Source organism: Danio rerio, chromosome 9 (assembly GCF_049306965.1).
Source record: "Danio rerio strain Tuebingen ecotype United States chromosome 9, GRCz12tu, whole genome shotgun sequence".
Classification (NCBI taxonomy): domain Eukaryota; kingdom Metazoa; phylum Chordata; class Actinopteri; order Cypriniformes; family Danionidae; genus Danio; species Danio rerio.
Genome location: NC_133184.1, coordinates 19,576,645 through 19,596,782, shown reverse-complemented (window position 1 = coordinate 19,596,782; position 20,138 = coordinate 19,576,645). Strand labels below are relative to the sequence as shown.

The window sequence follows — 20,138 nt, the reverse complement described above, 5'->3', positions numbered from 1 at the left end:
AGATTATAAAACCTTGCAAATGTGTTGGGTGTCGCCCAGCCCGCAGCTCTACAAATGTCTGTTAAAGAAGCCCCGCGCGCACACGCCCAAGAGGATGCAATGCTCCGAGCGGAGTGCGCACGCACTCCCGGGGGTCGCGGCTGACCTCTGCTCAAATAAGCACATGAAATGGCCTCCACAATCCAGTGGGATAAACGTTGTTTAGACACGGCACTTCCCTGCAGCCGTCCGCCATAACAGACAAAGAGCTGCTCAGAAGATCTAAGTTCTGAGTACGGTCCACATAAATGCGCAGGGCGCGAACTGGACAAAGTAAGGACAGGGCTGGGTCTGCCTCCTCCGGGGGCAGCGCTTGCAGGGTTACTACCTGATCTCTAAAGGGAGTGGTAGGAACTTTGGGCACATAACCCCCCGGGCGGGGTCTCAGGATAACGTGAGAAATCCCGGCCCGAATTCCAGGCACGAGTAACTGACCGAAAATGCCTCCAGGTCCCCGACCCTCTTAATGGAGGCCAACGCGACCAGCAGAGCTGTCTTCAGGGACAGAAATCTTAAAGATACTGTATCGAGTGGCTCGAAGGGATCAAATCGCAGGCTTGTGAAAACGAGGGCGAGATCCCAAGAGGGTGTGAGAGGGGGGCGAGTTGGATTAATTCGCCTAGCGCCTCTGAGGAACCGGATGATGAGGTTATGCTTCCCCACGGTGCCGCCAGTCACCGCGTCATGGTGAGCAGAGATGGCGGCAACGTATACCTTGAGAGTGGAGGGCGACAGCCTGCTGTCCAGCTTCTCTTGAAGGAAAGAGAGCACAACACTGATCTGGCAAGATCGGGGGTCTTCTCTGCGAGAGACACACCATTCAGTGAATAGACTCCACTTCAGGGCGTAGGCGCGCCTCGTGGAGGGGGCTCTAGCCTGAGTGATGGTATCAACCACCGCGGGCGGCAGGTTACCCAAGTCTTCCTCGCGTCTATGGACCACACGTGGAGGTTCCAGAGATCGGGGCGAGGGTGCCAGATGGTGCCTTGTCCCTGAGAAAGTAGGTCCTCTCTCAAAGGGATCTGCCATGGGAGGGCCGTCGCGAGGAGGGAGAGCTCTGATATCCAGGTCCGGTTGGGCCAGAGGGGCGCAACTAGCAGAACCTGCTCCTCGTCCTCCCTGACCTTGCACAGTAACTGCGCGATCAGGCTCACTGGGGGAAACGCATACTTGCGTATGCCCCGAGGCCAGCTGTGGGCCAGTGCGTCCGTGCCGAGAGAGCCCTCGGTCAGGAAATAAAACAACTGGCAATGAGCGTACTTGGGGGAGCAACAGATCGATCTGGGTCTCCCCGAACCACGCCCATATCAGCTGGACAGACTCGGGGTGGAGTCTCCATTCTCCAGAGTGAATCTGCTGTCGTGAGAGCACATCAGCTGCACGGTCGAGCATACCTGTGAAGTGAATGGCGCGCAGCGACTACAGCCGCGGGTGACTCCAGAGGAGCAGACGGCGGGCAAGCTGAGACATGCGGCGAGAGCGCATACCCCCCAAAACGGTTGATATACGCTGCTGCCGCCGTACTGTCCGTCCTGACCAGCACGTGTTGCTGCTCCAGCACCGGAGAAAAACGGCGGAGAGCAAGGAACACTGCCAACAGCTCTAGGCGATTGATATGCCAACGCAGCTGGGCACCTACCCACAGGCCCGCAGCTGCATGCCCGCGACACACGGCTCCCCAGCCTGTGCTGGAAGCATCTGTTGAGACAACAATATGACTGAACGCCTGTCCCAGAGGCACACCGGCCTGCAGGAACGAGGGGTCGTTCCAGGGGCTGAGGGTGCAGCGACACAGCGCAGTAACAGAGACTCGGTGTGTGCCCGCATGCCATGCGCGTCTTGGAACTCGATCTTGAAGCCAGTGCTGAAGTGGTCTCATATGGAGCAATCCGAGCGGCGTGACAGCCGCAGCGGAAGCCATATGCCCCAGGAGCCTCTGGAAATATTTCAGTGGGACCACTAATTTGCTGTCGAGCTCCCTCAGACAGTTCAGCAGCAGGCGAGCGCGCTCTCCAGAGAGGCGCGCTACCATGGTGACCGAGTCCAGCTCCATTCCGAGAAAAGAGATCCTCTGCACCGGGGCGAGTTTGCTCTTTTCCCAGTTGACCTGCAACCCCAATCCGCGAAGATGCCGGAGCACCTCGTCTCTGTGCGCAGTCAATTACTCCCGAGAGCGGGCTAAAATCAGCCAGTCGTCGAGATAATTGAGTACGCGGATGCCCGCGAGCCGCAGGGCGCTAGGGCACCCACCGCGAGTGGGAGAGAGAGAGCCCGAAGGGGAGGACCTTGTACTGCCATGCTCGACCTTCGAACGCAAAGCGCAGAAACTGACGGTGGCGTGGAAGAATGGAGACATGAAAATACGCGTCCTTCAGGTCTATGGCTGCAAACCAATCCTGAGGACGAACGCATCGGAGGATGCGCCTCTGCGTAAGCATTCTGAACAACAGCTTGTGAAGGCATCGATTCAAAACGCGCAGATCTAGGATTGGCCGTAACCCACCGCTCTTTTTGGGTACAATGAAGTACGGGCTGTAAACCCGCTCTTCATCTCGGCTGGAGGTACCGGCTCGATTGCACCCTTCGCCAAGAGGGCAGCAATCTCCTCTCGCAAGACAGGGGTGGACCCCTATTGACCCTGGTGAAATACCCGCCCGTGAACTTGGGAGGCCGTTTCGAGAACTGAAGTTTGTAGCCGAGTCTGATCGTGCGTATGAGCCACCGCGAGGGGCTGGGCCGCGCTAACCAGGCAGGCAGAGCCCTCGCTAATGACGTCATCGCAGCAATCGTTGACGTACCCGCGGAGGGGCAGAGCGGAGCGGGTGTGCTGATCCGGGGAGCGCGAGGGTCCCACAGAAGAGCTGGAGGAGAGCGATTCGCTCTGGCTCCGCACCCTGACTCCGGAAAAGGGGCTTGGGGGCTGGGAGAAGGGAGACCGTCCCCCCAGCACCCGTGAGCCGCTGGCGGAGCATGTAGACCCTGCGTGCTGAGAGGCGGCGCGTCCCAGACTGGCAGGGCTTGCAGTGCTCGTGAGCCACTGGTGGAGCGCACCGAACCTGCGAGCTAGAGAGCACAGTGTCTCAGACTGGCAGATTTCGGGCTGTCACATCCGGGGAAGTGAAAAAGTGCCCTTTCATTTCATGGCAGTAAAAGGTGCCGTTGGAAATGGCGCCCCGCCCTCCAGCGGGGAAGAGCAAGTTCCCTCTTCTCCAGATGACCTGTCCCAGGGACGCTTCGCGGTCCGTTGCCAGACTTAGCGGCGTTCTGGGCAGGGGGAGCTGCCTGCTTCCGAGGTGCTCGACGCGCTCGCTTCACCAGAGGCATGTGCGGGGGCGGTGCAGCTCTCGTAGGCGGGCGCCTTCGGCGAGGAGCAGGTATGGATGGCACGGCGGGCGGAGCGGGCTACGGACCGCCGATAAGACATCACCCATCAGACTGCTCTCTCACTGCCTCGAATTCCTGGGTGAATTCGCAGACAGTGTCGCCGACCAGCTTGGGATATGGGCGAGTCAAGAAAGCGGACTTTGTCGACTTCGCGCATACCAGCCAAGTTCTAGTCAGGGGTGGCGCTCCTGGATCACTAGTGTGGACATCGTCCTCCCCAAAGCACACGCAGCGGACTCAGTAGTCCGAAGAGCTTAGTCGGCTGCGGTGCAAAGCTCATAAGCCTGGGTTGGACCCACCCTCGTGCAGCTCGGCCAGCGCCTGCGCTTGGTAGCGCTGGTAGGTGGCTATCGCTTGCAAGGCGGAAGCAGCCTGGTCCGTAGCTTTGCAAGCTCTGACTCCGGGGAGCAGAAACTTACAGGCTTTGGATGGGAGACGAGGCGGACCCCACCAAGAAGAGGCACCGCGCGGACTAACCGCCATAGCGCACTCAACCTGAGGAATTGCCACATACCTCCTGGCCGCTCCACCACCAAGAGTGGTGAGGGTGGAGGGACACACAGCACGAGCAGAAAAAAGTGCTCTTTAAGACCGCGTGAGCCTACTGTGCGTCACCGGGAAGAAGGGAACGCCCCTCTAGTCAGTCCGGCCGCGGAGCTGGGGGATAAACCATCTCCAACCCACGGCCAAAGCAGCCCGGGAAAGCACGGCTAACACGTCCGTTTCAGTATCCGTTTTGACAGTGCTCACCTGCCCGAAGGGGGCGAGCGGGTCCGGATCATCGTCGGACAATGAAAGCCCACCCTCCGATGCCGCGGGGGACATCTGATCTCCGGTGTCAGCGAGCGTGAGAGCTACCATCTGATTAGACGGAACACTCCCAGTACCCGAAGCTTGGATGGAGCGCTTGGAGGAGCGAGAGGTCCGCGAGCCCTTAGGCGGCGGATTATCTCTCGCTGGAACCCTCAGATCTGCCCGAGCACCCGCTGCAGAGCAGGAGGCGACTAGGGTGGCTCGCTCTCTTACGAAAGCTAGCCGCGATCTCAACCGCGTGACGGTCATGGCATCGCAGTGACGACATGAACCGCCCCCGAGCACCACATTAACATGCTGGATCCCCAAACATGTAATGCAGTGAACGTGCCCATCATCCGGAGCCAGGAAACCCCCGCAACCAGAAACGCACAGTCGGAGCGCCGTCCTGAAAAGAACGTGCTGCACGACTGTGTTGCTCTTTTAGCTGCAACAATACGCACCGCTCTGGAGGACCGGACCCAAAGGGACGCCAGGCAAGGGAGAAACCCAGCTCGACCATCTGCCGCTGCGTGGACTCGCTCTGGACCGGGAGACACTCGTTCGCTCGAAGTGGCTGTAGATCAGCAGGAGGAACCCTCATGAACTCGATCAGAAAAGTCTCTGAAGCGAAAAGGATAGCGTCTGCTGGCGCCAGGTTTGCTTTTATGCTCAGTTAATTGGCTATGCAGCACACCTGCGCAGGCTTGTGCTGCCAATTCATTCTTAATTGGCCCGTTCAATACTCTTTCAGACGAGTGGCTTCTGAACCGAATCCTTCCATACGTGGATTAGTACATCAATCCACTTATAGTGCTGAAGTTCCCCCCGAAGGGGAACCAGGGTTACATCAACTTAATTTTACACTGCCAAAGTCACACACTGTAATATTTTGTTGGACCATCTTTACCATTACATCATGTAATCTCGGTGGAATCATTTCAATATACTTCAGCAATTTCGCATTTATTCCCATGCAGAGTTTAATTAATTGCTTGCCAAATACTTCAAAATATATTCTTGCCAAGTTTCTTATAGTCCGTTAAATGTCTGTTAAGCAGCAGTATCAACAGATATTAAGAACTACATTATCCATCATCATGTAGGGAATTCCACCAACAAGACACTAGATTGGTGTATATAAAGTAACTGTGGGTGTGATTTTGTCCAGTAGGATCCAATCATGACTTAACATTCATGCTGATCCTGGAACAAATTTAAATTTAATATAAGATGTAAACATATCCCTTAAATCTGATTAGAATGTTGTTCCACGATCAACAGATCTCATAAATTAATGTAAAGGTGACGCAAACAACTTTTGCCCCTTAAACTGCGTGCATGCTGTGGAAGATCAGTGGGTCTCATTCCATGAAAAATTGAGCAGATTATTCATTCATTCATTCACTCATCTTGCTGTGAGGCGACAGCACTACCTACTGTGCCACTGCGTCACCCTGAGCAGATTATTTGTATTTTAAACTTTCTCTTTTTTGCTTAGTCCACAATACGTTTTTTTATTCTTTAAATAGTTTTAATCTTGATGAGTTTCAGTAAATGTAATCGAGTATATAAAATATATTATGAATACAGGCAACATTGTGGTTTAGTGGTTAGCACTTTTGCCTCATAGCAAGATGGTCGCTGGTTTGAGTCTTGTCTGGGTCAGTTGGCATTTCTGTGTGGAGTTTGCATGTTCTCTCCTTGTTCATGTGGGTTTCCTCCGAGTGCTCCGGTTTCTCTCACTAGTCCGAAGAGGTGAATAGGGTAAATTGACTGTAGTGTATGTGTGTGTGAATAAGAGTGTATGAATGTTTCCCAGTGATGGGTTGTGGCTGGAAGGGCATCCGCTGCATAAAACATATGCTGAATAATTAGGCGATTCATTCCGCTGTGGCGACCCCAGATTAATAAAGGGTCTAAGCCGAAAAGAAAATGAACGTATAGACAGCAGAACATCTCTCCTTAAAGCCATACAACATTAGTTTAAATCTTTCAAAGTCCCCAAGTGGGCCACTTACAGTAAGTATTGCCAGAGGGCCTTCAAATCAGATTTATGGACATTTTTTAATAATAATTTGTCAAAGAATCTAATTAAAATGTTTCATATAGCATATCAAAAAAAATAAATAACAGTCTTCCATTGCAATTGGCCCATGATGCTTTTAAGGGGACCTATTACGTCTCTTTTTCAAGATGTAACGTAAGTATCTGAAGAGTCCCTATAGAGAGAGTGTGTGTGGGTGTGTGTGTGTGAAGTTTCCGCTCAAAATATCACACAAATAATGTTTTTTCTTACTTTTTATAAGTGTCGCTTTTAGGCTTTTACCCAAATTGTGCCTTTTTAGTGACTCATTCATTCATTCATTTTCTTGTCGGCTTAGTCCCTTCATTAATTCGGGGTCGCCACAGCGGAATGAACCGCCAACTTATCCAGCAAGTTTTTACACAGCGGATGCCCTTCCCATCTGAAAAACTTTTTAGTGACTTGTCACTTTAAATTCAAATGAGTTTGTGCCACTTATTTAGAATGACTGGATTGCTCATTGCATTCTAAGGTCCGAGAGGTCCTTAATAACATTAACATCAGTCTTAACCATATATTGTTCACTCTTGCCTATATCGTGTTTGCTGGATTGTGTGTGCTGAAATGTCTGCGGGTCTGCAGCTGGATATTATTGGTTCCAAAAGGATCTGTTCGATCTGCCATCTTATTACTGTGCTCTACTGACAGAGAGCTCCAATGTGTGCGATACGAGGATTAGTCGCTCCGCTTCAAAAATTACCTGGTGTACAATTACAAGTCTTACACGAAGTTTAGCAAAGGATGAGGCAAATCTGTTCAGGTTCTCTTCAAGCTTATTTTGTCATTTATGAAGTGAGTATGTAACAGCTGAAAAACAGGATCATAAAATAACAATACACTGAAATATACAGTTGAAGTCATAATAATTGTTAGGCCCCTTGTTTATTTTTTTCCCCAATTTCTGTTCTCTTCAACACATTTCTAAACATAATATGTTTTAATTACTCATTTCTAATAACTGATTCATTTTATATCTGTTATGATGACAGTAAATAATATTTTACTAGATATTTTTCATAACACTAATACAGTATACAGCTTAAAGTGACATTTAAAGACTTAACTAGGTTAATTAGGTTAACTAGGCAGGTTAAGGTAATTAGGCAAGTTATTGTATAATGATGGTTTGTTCTGTAGATTATCGGAAAAAAATATAGCTTAAAGGGGCTAATAATTTTGACCTCAAAATGGTTTTTAAAAAATTAAAAACTGATTTTATTCTAGCCGAAATAAAACAAATAAAACTTTCTCCAGAAGAAAAAAAATATTATCAGACACACTTTGAAAATGTCCTTGCTCTGTTAAACATAATTTGGGAAATTGTAAAAAAAAAAAAAGAAATTCAAAGGGGGGCTAATAATTCTGACTTTTACTGTATAATGTACTCATATATGCACAGTGATAGAAAGAAGGTGAAATACAGTTGTATTAATTATCTGTGCGTTGCTTAAATTGCATTGGCAGCATATGAATTTACTTAACCATGTAACTTATTTTAAACAAACACCCAATTTTAACAATGCACTATTAACCAAATCAGATAAAGGCTATATTTAAAGTAAGCAGACAGAACACTTTTTATATTCAATGAGATTGCTTCGAGCCAAATCCATGCACATGCTTAAATTTGTGTAAATAAAAACTTTGTTTGACATTTTTGGTGTACAACTTCTTTATCTATATTTGCTAAAGAAAACGATCTATATATATTACGAGTGAACAATCAGTGTCTGTTCAAAAAAAAGTTATCGTATATGTTGTCTCTTCCAACAAAATAGTCCGTTACTGCCACTTACCAAAAACATGTTATTTTCGTTCTGTTTGTTCCTCTTCTACATACTAAGCAGAACAGCTTCTTAATCCCAAATAAATAATTATTTCATATTCATGTTTTCGCATTAAAATCATACGATTTCCTATTAATTCCACAGCATGAGCCCACGCATGAGCATAGTAGGGTTTACCATTATGGCTGTGTGGTGGCTTCGCTTCTTATGGCATCATGAGCAATCCAGATCTCTATTACAGATCAGTGGATTGTGCTCTTTTCAAAAGAGGGTGGAGCTACAAATGCCTGTGCATCAGCATAGTGGCAGATTAAAAACAGCTGAAAATGATAAAACAATGTGCCAGAAAATGGTAGTCTATTGTATGGTGTTTGGCGTGAAAAGGAATAATAGACAGCTTCTCACTCAGGGCTGTTTATGCTAATGAGGGAGAGATCATCACTAATGAGCAGGGCTTTCCCCCTCTGATGACATGTATGACGGCAGAATGTCAATTAAAGTGTTTCTACAGACTTTATCAAGTGTGATTATTAAAATATAGAATTAATTAATTTTGACTATTAGAGGCTGGTTATATTCACACACTTTTGTCACACAATTGTCTAAACCCCTTGTAAAAGTGATTTTTGCATAATAGTACCTCTTTAAGTTGTACTTTTACATGATCCCACACACAAGTCAAAAAAAGCAACAGTTTACCGTGTATGCATTCAGTTTTATTGAAGAAGGAAGATATCAACTGGTAGCATCTGACCACCTCAAAATGTACATCAAAATCGAAACACTTATTTAATCAGGATACAAAAATACACATCTCAGTGACCTCCATATTGTAATAAATAGTTAACCATGCATCTACGATAAAAAGGCACAGAAAACAGTCACTTAGTAGTCATAAAAATTACCTACTACTTAGCAAAATCATCCAGATATCAATACAAGTGACTACCGTAACATTATATCCCAATAGTGAAAACACATACACATCAGTTGTTTAACCTTAATAAATATGCAAGTATTTGTAAATATAGCTATACATGTAGTCTTAAAAATGAAACTGTGCCAATCGTAAACACAATGTAAACAAATGAAACTCGCGTCGCACTTCTCCTAAATGGATAGAAATCATGTCAAAGATATGTCACCTTGCTCTACAAATTTATTGTGGAAAAAACAGGCAGTTTTACAGCTTTACGTTCACCGTCGTCAAGAAACCAGTCCACTCACGATCCAATGAAAAACACTTACGTGGTTGGCTTGAGAACTGAGGTTCATGTGCGCATGTATTTATACTCATATATGTGGCATGGGAGGAAGACTGCACTTGTGTGACTTGAGTCTGATGTCAACAAACAAACTATACAGAGGCACCATATGCAAATTCCATCTGTTGCAGCTGTCAAACGGAGATCATGTAAGGCCAATTAAAGGGATAGTTCACCAAAAACTGAAAATTCTGTAATTAGCGATGTTTCCATTCGCCTATTTTTATGAACATTTTAGAACATCGTATAAAAAACGCTTAACGGAAACGCCAAGATGTGCATAAATTCAGAAAATGTGCATCAAAGAATGCATTAATATTCCAAAAAAGTAATGTGATTTTTGTTTTAACAGATGTGATAACAAAAATAGGTGCGATTGGATGGTATTAATGGACAAACCAGCGGACCGACCACATTATAAAGCATCTAAAATGTTGTTTTGTTTATTATTAAATACATCAGCCAAAGTCTGTCATCAAAGTGGTTTGGTATTAATACCTCCAGAACTTTCTTGAGCATCTCACGCCTCTTAAAGCCGCTGTGCGTTCATTACATTTTGTCTTCTGAGACGCAAGTAATTTGCTATAAATGAAAAAGGCCCGCAGTGGCTTCCCTTGATGCAGAAAATTCTAATTTTCTTTTTGTTATTTGAGCCAGTTTATCAGGAAGTGACTTATTTGGATGGAAACGGCGCTTTATGAGATGTTCCAGTTTTGCGATTTAATCTAATTCACATCTTTGGATAGAAACAGCCATTTACTCACTCTTCACTTGATCCAAACCTGTTTGACTTTCTATCTTCTGTTGAACACAAAAGAAGATACCCAGCAGCCACCAGATCTCACATAGACGTAATATTGATGTTGGACTTCAACATCGAACTAACTTTAAATTTTGGTTGTATATGAAAATCATGTTGATGTCAGAACCCATCGTCAGTTAGAGGTCGGACTCCAACGTCAAGATGATTACATAACGTAAAACCAACCAAAGATAAATATCTACTGATGTTGGATTTTGGTTAGTTAATGTCACAGCCTAAAAGCAACCAAAAATCAATGCCAGCTGACGTCGGTATTAGGGCTGATTTATACTTCTGCATCAAGTGCATGCATATGGTCTGGCGCAGCCTTCGCGCGGTTGCATATACCTCGCTATGTCTAGCGCAAGCTCTGTGATTGATTGGTTTGGTACCAGAGACAAGCATGGGCAGTGCTGAAAGCCGCTAGCCCAATGGATCAAGTGTTTACAAGTGTTGATTCCCGTGAAGGAGCTCCAGATAAAACTTTTGTTTTGTGTTTACCTTATGATTAAAGTTCTTGCACGTCCGCCAATTCCACCTCCGAATAAGCAAGTTTTAGCTACTTGCACATTAAGGTAGCTTTCAGAAAAAACAAAACACCAGCGAAGAAATTCGACACAGGGGAACATTAAAAAAACCTACTGCCAGCTAGCGTTTCGGAAGTGCTATTGCAGAGCAACACAAACAGCCTGCAGAAGTATAAATGCACGACTACGTGCAAGGCTGGCGCCGTGGGTCACGCTGATCACTCGATGCAGAAGTATAAACCAGCCTTTAGATGTCAGCAAATTGACCTTAATTTTTGGTCAGCTGACGTCGCAACCAAAAAAGAACTAAAGATCAATGTCATATGATGTTGTTTGGCAGCTGGGTATTTTGCAGGAAGCTAAAAATCTGTAACCACCGACTTCCAAATTATTTTTTTTATCTATGGAAGTCAACGATTCGTTTTTTTTTTTTTTGTGTGTGTGTGTGTTTGTTCATTATAGTTGTGAAAACAGTAAGTAAATTATCCTTTTTGAGCGAACTATCCCTTTAAACAGATGCAGGGAGTGTTTAATTGACGTAATCCTGTGTCTTTGGTAATGATTCTAGCTACAGTAGTTTGGGGAATTACTTAGCAATGCGGTTAGTCAAAAATGCATATCTCTACATTCAGTCATGTTCTGGAGTGCGTGGAGGTACGTGCACATACTTTGCGATATCATATCATGAAACCACGAACAGAACCATAGCTTTAAATGCACCATTTGATTGTCAGATCAGACGTTGGGTCTGATCACAAATGAATAGGCCAGAAGAAAAAGGTCTGTGAAATGAATTTAAACGCAGTAAACTGAGTTCTTAATGGCAGCTGAAAGGATTCAATTGGCCAAAATATATACGCAAAAGGAAAAGGGATGTGTTCGTCTTTTAACAACATCCCTATCTGAAGAGGTGTTTGCAGAGTTCTGTTGGCGTATAGTTGATGTGGGCCTTCCGATGGATTAAACAGCCAATCTGAAATGCCTACAGGCAGACATGGAAACCTCAGTAGGTCATTGCTACTGAGAGAAGACGGGAAGTGAGACATTAAGCCAATTAAAACCGCAATGAACAAATAACATGGATCGCTGAACAAAAAAGCAGGCTGCAGACTTACAGTATAATCTGAACACTGCAAAAACAATGCTTCTCTTACTTAAAGATTTTGTCTTGTTTCTAGTCCAGATATCTAAAAATTATAGTCAAAATATTCTTTTGTTTTGAAATGTGACATTGGGCAGCATGGTGGCTTAGCGGTTGCCTCACAGCAAGAAGGCCGCTAGTTTGAGTTTCTGGCATTTCTGTGTGGGGTTTGCTTGTTCTTCCCATGTTCACATGGGTTTTCTCCAGGTGCTCTGGTTTCCCTCACAGTCCAAAGTCATGCGCTATGGGTGAATTGTATTAATTATTTAGCCGTAGTATTTGAGTTTGGTGTGTAATTGAAAGTGTATGAGTGCTTCCCAAGACTGAGCTGTGGCTGGAAGGGCATCCGCTGTGTAAAACATATGCTGGAATAGTTACTGGTTCATTACGCTGTGGCGACCTTTGAAATAGAGACTAAGTCGAAGGAAAATGAATGAATGAATGAAATGTGAACTTGGACCACAAAACCAGTCTTATGTTGCATGAGGATAAATTCGGCAATAGGTGAAAAGGATTCGATTCTTCTTTTACACTAAATTTTTTTTTTTTTTTAATATTACGGAAACATCATGTTCCATGAAGATATTTGGTAAATTTCAATCTATGGTAAATACAGGGTGATTCAAAAAGAATACCACAACTTTTAAAAATCTGTATTTAATCAAAGAAACAAGATGGAATCTTGGGTAATTAATCAACGTGAAGAGTACTTAACAATGTTTTTTTAGTAGAAAACAAGTTCATAGATGTTCAATATGACACATGACATGGAATACATCAATAAATAGTTAATCAACTTTCAGATAATGTATACATCTCAACTTCTACAAATGTATATTCTGGTTTTGTGGTCGTAAATAATGTCAAACTTAAGTGAGTTTTCTTTAAAACAAGCTTAATTATCTGAGTTAAGTAAAACAATCTTATTTCAAATAAAAAAAAATTGGAATATTTTAGTTAGCACATTAGTAGAGAAAAAAAGTCAAATAAAGGTGCAGTAGGTGATTGTCTTCAGAAGCATTTTTTGTTGTGCAGGTTGAAAATCTCTTCAAATTCTAACAGTAATGATTAAAGAAAATGATCTAAATGTATTTATGCATTTTTATATTCTGGGTAAAGCATAAGACTAAAAATGTTCATCCAATTAAATTTGTCTTTGTAAAAGTAGCCCAAACTATGTCAACAAATGTAGATTTGTACATCTGCACACCCCTGTTCACGCAGACAGATCTGCCGTTTGCATGTGCACATCAGAGAGAGAAAATGACAGAAGTAAAAACAAATGCTAAATCAAAACTTTTAAAGTCCCGAATCAATATTGCTTTAGGAAGTACAACACCATGCTGAAGTATTTCTGTTAGACAGGTAATGTCCTGTTTCAAAACTATTTTAGTCAGGCTAAATAGGCTAAATCAGTGCAAATAGGTTATGTGCACTGAAGTGTCGTTCAGCCACTGAAATCATCCGGCGAAAGCTTGATTTGACTATTTTCAATATCGTAAGGGACCTTTTACAGCATCGATAATGTAGATTTTATTTAGTTTATCTACAAAACCTAGCCTGCTTTACTGAGGTGAACTTGGTTTTATATTCACATTGGTTCATTTTCGAACAGGACAACCTGTGATGCGCTCTCTATATTGTCTGCAATGCTACTCTTAATATTTGGTCTGAAATAGCATGTAAGTATGGCTAAGCATAGTCGCTTTACGACAAAGTCTGTGACAGAGTGAGAGCAGCGAGCCTTGCATGCATGAAATACTGCACATTATGACAAGTTTTGCTTGCTACACAAGTGAAAATATGCTAGATATAATACAGTTTTTTTATTGGGAATTGTAGTATTATAAAGTACTATACAGTTTTCAAATTGACGAATGATATGATCTAGTGGGTTGTTTACTGTCATTTTTAATGTCTGTGTTTGTGATTTTTCTGTTTTCAAAGCTATTATGCTAACAGTTAGCATTTTGGCAGGTCACCTACAGCACCTTTAATTTTAACAATTTATTTCTGTAAAACAAAAACGATATGTAATATTATTTAGATATTTGGACTAGAAACAAGAAGAGTAAGAAAAACAATATTTTGCAGTGCACTGTTGTGCCTTCATGACCAGTGGTTCTCAACGAAAGTTAGCACAGAAACATAAATCAACTTGCCTAAAATATTTAATTTTGGACATCCAATATTATGCGTACAATCAAACTCCATGGTCTTAAGTTCACCTTTCATTTGGTGGAAGCTACTCCTATTTTGCAGCTGCCAATATGAAGGCCAAACTACATATACACTTACAACAAGAATAAACATGGTTTGAGTCAACCACAGTGTGTTTTGTGTGGTGAATTATTGGCCGCCGAGAGCATAAAACCATCACAACTCTCAACTTGACGTTTAAAAACCAAACGGTATAAGCTAAAAAGTGTAAATCACAATTTAAGGGTTTGTGTCTTTATAAAAATACTAAATTTTCTATGTACTTTACGATAATATGAATCAATTTTAATAGCATTTTATTTGGCGCCATGTGATTTTGGAATCTGGAGCCAAAACTTGTTGAGAACCACTAGTGTAATCTTATAATGATACATGAATACTGTCAGTTTTTTTTTCTATAATTATGACTAAACTCTAACCGAACTCTTCACATGTCTATTTTCCATTTTTAAGAAAATATCCTGTGCGGTTCCACCCCAAAAAACACCAATCTGCTCTCCATATCGGTTTGAATTCTCACTTCAGGTAAACTGTGGCTAGAATCGCATTTCTTGGGAACGCCACATCTTTTCCTCTTTCTCTCTGTATATATATCAACTACTACTTTGATGTTATCGAACACCCTCAGGAGGAACATTATAATATAACATAAACTGAAATCCAGTGTTATTATGAGTCCCATGTGTACTGTTGGTTGGGTTGGCTATACGTGTATAGAAATGTTCCATTTTATGGAAAGAAGCAAAAAAAAAAAGGCACAACAGTTTTTATAGTCGTGTGAGAAAACATCCAGCCGTCTAGCAAATTATCCTGGAAGCACGGTTAAGACAGGATCAACAATTTGCTTATGGAAGAGTTATGAATTTTGGAGAGAACATGATTTGTTTGACCTCAAGTCCACCTTAATCCAAAACCAAAGAAGAGGAGTGTGTCTCTTTTTTTGTTGTTGTAGTTTTCCATGGAAAACCTCACATAATAAAGCTTCGTCGAGAAGAAATGTATCAAAATAAATACAATATTGCACCTTCCATAGAGTACAACAGCACTTAACGTGTAAAGGCGTTTACTTTAACAGAATAATTCACAAAGTTGTATTTATGGTGCTCTATGCACAAATAAATGTGTTGTCCGATAATAATCGTATAAGCGTTCTATAATACAAAGGCTTTATTCGTAACTGGAGTTAACAGTTTAGACTTATATACAGTGCATATATTAACAAACGAACATCTCTTATACCCTGTAATGCCACTGACCGAACGTAAATGATCCTATCGAAGTTGCGCTGAGCAAATATCAACTAAATATAAACGTTGCAGGTCAACTGCAATTTCCTATTTAAAACAACTGAAGTCCTATTTAACGTAGAATTACGTTTTAAGTTACAAACAGACGCCATGTACTTGTGTCCTGATTTGACCCTCTTTTTTTAGTATACTGTATACACTACCCTACCTCACAAAAGTCTTGTCGTCGATCACAGTTGTAAAAGCAACAAATAATAACATAGTTGATCACTTGGAAAAGTGGCAGAAGGTCGATTTTTCAGATGAATCATCGGTTGAACTGCCATCTTAATCATCACAAATGCTGCAGAAGACCTATTGGACCCCGCATGGAGCCAAGATGCTAACAGAAAGAAGCTTGATGAAGGAAAAACCATGGTTTGGGGTTACATTCAGTATGGGGACTTGCGAGAGATCTGCAGAGTGGATGGCAACATCAACATCTCAACTGAGATGTCAAGACATTTGTGCTGCCTGTAATAATACAAACCACGGGAGAGGGTGAATTCTGGAAGAATAGAGCTGCTTCTCATACTTCAGCCTCCACATCAAAGTTTCTGAAAGCAATGAAGGTCAAGGTGCTCCAGGATTGGCCAGCCCAGTCACCATACATGAACATTATTGATGAATTGATATTGATTCATTCCAAATGAATCTATTAATAAGTTATTTGGGTCAGAGATGTTTGGATGCATCCAAGCTCATGGAAGCCTAATTAAAGCTTAAATAAATCATTAAAAATCAAGCCATGATCACATTTTATTTTGGTAAAATAAGTGTAATCTAGAGGCCTTTGCCTTTCATATAAGCCACTTCTGATACCAAATGATCAACTAGAAGTTGATCTAGAAGTTACCCGTTGTTCCTAAAACTCGTATAGGCGACAAGACTTTTGTCAAGTAGTGTATAAACAATTCAGGGGACATTCACTTTAGTACTTATATCAGAGATATTTACCTATTGTACTGTACGTCCTATTTTAAAACATTAATAAAGCTTGTGGGACAATAAAATATGGCACGTGACACTGCTTTTTGACACCAGGTTTCCATGCAGACGGTTAATCGGATAATAAAACCAGCAGTCTACTAGGACCAAAGGGATGCTTCAGTAGTAACAAACGGCATTATACTAAATTCATATAAAACTTGTTCAAGTGTTAGTTTGTACAATTTCAAAAAAACAAAAAAATAAAATAAACAAGACGCAAATCATGCAGTAAAATAGCTATCCAAATATAGCAAGCATACCATGCATCAGTATGTCACTGTCCAAGGAAACCCCTGTTGACCTATCCTAGACTGCACCGCAACGCATTATTCGCTTGCGATACTCTTTCTCCTGTCTCCTTAAAATGTAAACAGTGCTTTCAAAAGCAGAATATTGCTGACACATCACATCACCCTCCTATTGTTGCCATCTACCACAAGAGCCACTCGGCTCACCGAGAAAATAAAAACGCTGTTTGTTTGGAAGTCCTGTTCTGCTACTTGATTCTGAATCTTGTAAAAGAGGCCGGAGGTCGCGTGCATGATGAGAATTGCATACCTGATTGTGCCGGAATGGTATTCCTATGGGTCTAAAAAAGGTCTCTGACACAATCCTTGTCGTTTTGGCACCAGCGTTTTTGCTCTAAAACCAACATTCCTAGCTCCTTTTCCTTTTCTACAAGCTATTCCACAACTCCAAAGTGCTTCCCGAAAGCAGAGCTCGGCTTCAACTCGTCTTCGCTCAGGAACGGAATGTGTGTTGACGTCTTACAGGTCCACCATCGAACTCTTGGCCAAGTCCTTAGTTCCCTGGAGAATTCTCTTCATATGGCCCACCTTCGAGATCCCCAGATCCTGAGGGAAGCAGATAAATGGAAGTGCCTTCAGAATAAGCAGTCATACCTCAGCCTTACTAAATGCTATATTGTGGGTAATGTTTGGGATGTACAGTTGCATATAGTTGGATATTATGCATGTGTACTACTTACTTAATGTGATAGTGCACCCTGAAATGAACATTTACTCACTATTTACTCACACAGTTGGTTAAAAAACTTAATTAGGTTGATATTTTTTGGCTGATGAGTATACTATGGACATTTGAAGTCAGAATTATTAGCCCCCCAATGAAGTTTTTTTCTCTTTTTTAAATATTCCCCAAAAGATGTTTAACAGAGCAAGGACATTTTCACAGTATGTTTGATAATATTTTTTCTTCCCGAGAAAGTCTTATTGTTTTATTTCATCAAGAAAAAAGCAGTTTCTAATTTTTTAAAAACCATTTTAAGGACAAAATTATTAGCCCCTACAACCTATATTTGTTTTTGATAGTCTACAGAACAAACCATCATTATACAATCACTTGCCTAATCACCCTAACCTGCCTAGTTAACCTAATTAACCTAGTTAAGCCTTTAAATGTAACATTAAGCTGTATAGATGTGTCTTGAAAAAATATCTAGTCAAATATTTACTGTCATCATGGCAAAGATCAAATAAATCATTTCTTAAAGATGAGTTATTTAAACTTTTATGTGTATAAATGTGTTGAAAAAATCTTCTCTCCATAAAACAGAAATTGGGGAAAAAAATAAACAGGGGGGCTAATAATTCAGGGCGGCTAATAACTCTGACTTCAACTGTATGTCAATGGTTACAGGTTTACTATGGAAGTCTTATTTTGTGTTTAACAGGAAAAAAAGTCAAACGGGTAAAAGGTGAGTAAATAATGGACAGAATTTTCAATTTTGGGTGAAATATCTCTTTAAAGAAAGTACTGGGTTATATAAAATAACTATAGAAGTTAAGATTGGGTTGCGGGGTAGGTTTAGGCATAGTACTTTGTTATTATTTAGTTTATGTACAGCAATGACTATGATAAATACATTTTATGCACGTATAAAGCGGCTGTAATAAAAAGTTCTACCGAATTTGTGGAAACACCGTAATGTACAGCCTTAATGTACAGTTAACACTAAATTAATGCATAATTACCAGAAAGCAACCATAAAACTAAAAGTAAATTAAAAGTAAATGTTGTTAAGTTAATCGTTACAAATTCATGTAGCTAACTAACTACACTGTAACTGAAACCTTAGACATGAAAATTAGAGTTTAAAGTAAAGAATGATTGAAATAAATAAAAACAGTAATAATAAATAAAATAGCACTAAATTTCTAAAACAATATATATATATAACCATGCCTAATTTCCTATGGCCAGAAAGTGATGCATTTTTTAGAAGTTGATCAGATTTTGGTATTTGTGATGCAACAAGTCCTGAGACTGTTGTGTACACCATGATTTTACATAAAATTCACTTAAATGTGTGACAGGACTAAAAAGTGGCCATAAACAATTCAATTCAAATTATTAGCGGCTTGCAGCAGGAAACAGTATTTCATACGTCTCGATACGTCACAACAGCGGATATGAACAAACAATGCACAATAGACTTATTACAGTATTTATTCAACATATACATTTCAGTTAATGAAAATACAGTGATTAATTGTTAGATCTTCTTAACTCGCAGTGCACTGACTAATGTTAACAAAGCAACTTTAAGATTCTACAGTTAATTATTTTTGGTACCTAACATTAACCAATAGATCATTATTAGTTCAAAATGAGTAATCACAAGGACAACTTCTCTTATTTTTAAACCTGTTATGTATTTACAATATAAGTAGAAGATGTAAATGTGTGATAAAAAATATATAATAACAAAGGACTCTTTCTCCATGTTGGCTGTACCCATATATAACATTTATTTCTAATTGTGCATCATTCATTGGACCTTCAACAGCTCCAGGGTTTTTTTAAAAACTACACAAAGTTTCATATTTTTTGTATTCAATTTGACAGTCAAATCAAGTCCATAGCCTTATGGGTGTTAAAATTTCACCTCCTTTTTTGCAAAAAAGAAAGTCATGTTAATAATTTTAATAAAGATCTATTTGTTAACATTTATGCAATATATGTAAAGTATGCTAAATATTTTTAAAGCAATTTTGATATCAGTTAATGTTAATTTTAACGTCAACAAAACACAATTTTAATATTGTATTAATTATTATTTAATTATATATATTTTTAATTGCATTATTATTTATTGAACCTGAGCACTCATTTAATAGCAATGAAGAGTTAAATGTTTATTTCCAAAGTTGACAGATAATAATAATAATAATAATTCATTACATTTATAGAGTGCTTTTCTTGGCACACAAAGCGCTTTACATTACAGTATTGTAAATACTTTAACAAATGCGTTGCTCATTATTAGGCCCACACGGAATCTGCGCACGCAGAAATCTGCAGATTTTCGCAGATGTTTAGCCAATCATTAAGTCTATTTATTTACTTATGTAAATTTATATTTACTCAGTTTTTTTATTAATTTCAGTATTAATATTGACTAATATAAAAGTGCTTATTTGATTTATTTACAATGAAGTTTGTAAAGTAATATTTTCTGTCTTTTAGAAGATAAATTATATGAAAGACTTGCTTTGTTTACCAAACAAGTGAATCTAGATGGATTTGCATTGTAGACATTAAGTTAAAAAGCTATTATTTTTTTATTTTATATATTAAGTTTTTAGTTATGATCCTCCCAATATAATTCTGCATAAATCCACAGATTTTTTCCAAACAGAAATCGCCGCAGAAATAGCAGAAAATGTCCGCAGATTCTGTCAGGCCCTACTCAATATACAGTAAATTGTTAATTAACTAGTGTTATCTAATGAACCTTACTGTAAAGTGTTAGCACAATGGCTAAAGCAGCCTTTTAAGCAGTTCTACTTAAAAAAA

At 41.0% G+C, this 20,138-nt stretch overlaps 1 protein-coding gene across 29 annotated transcripts in view; it reads right to left on the bottom strand.

Moving 5' to 3' along the window:
* Positions 1-15,631: 15,631 nt before the first annotated feature.
* Positions 15,632-20,138, bottom strand: part of dgkh (diacylglycerol kinase, eta) — a 159,397-nt gene continuing 154,890 nt past the window's right edge. For all 29 annotated transcript variants that reach the window (XM_073912579.1, XM_068223576.2, XM_073912560.1 and 26 more), the window contains one exon: positions 15,632-17,173. In XM_073912579.1, the coding sequence (XP_073768680.1) occupies positions 17,087-17,173 (87 nt within the window). In that variant the 3' untranslated portion in view covers positions 15,632-17,086. The remainder of the gene's footprint in view (positions 17,174-20,138) is intronic.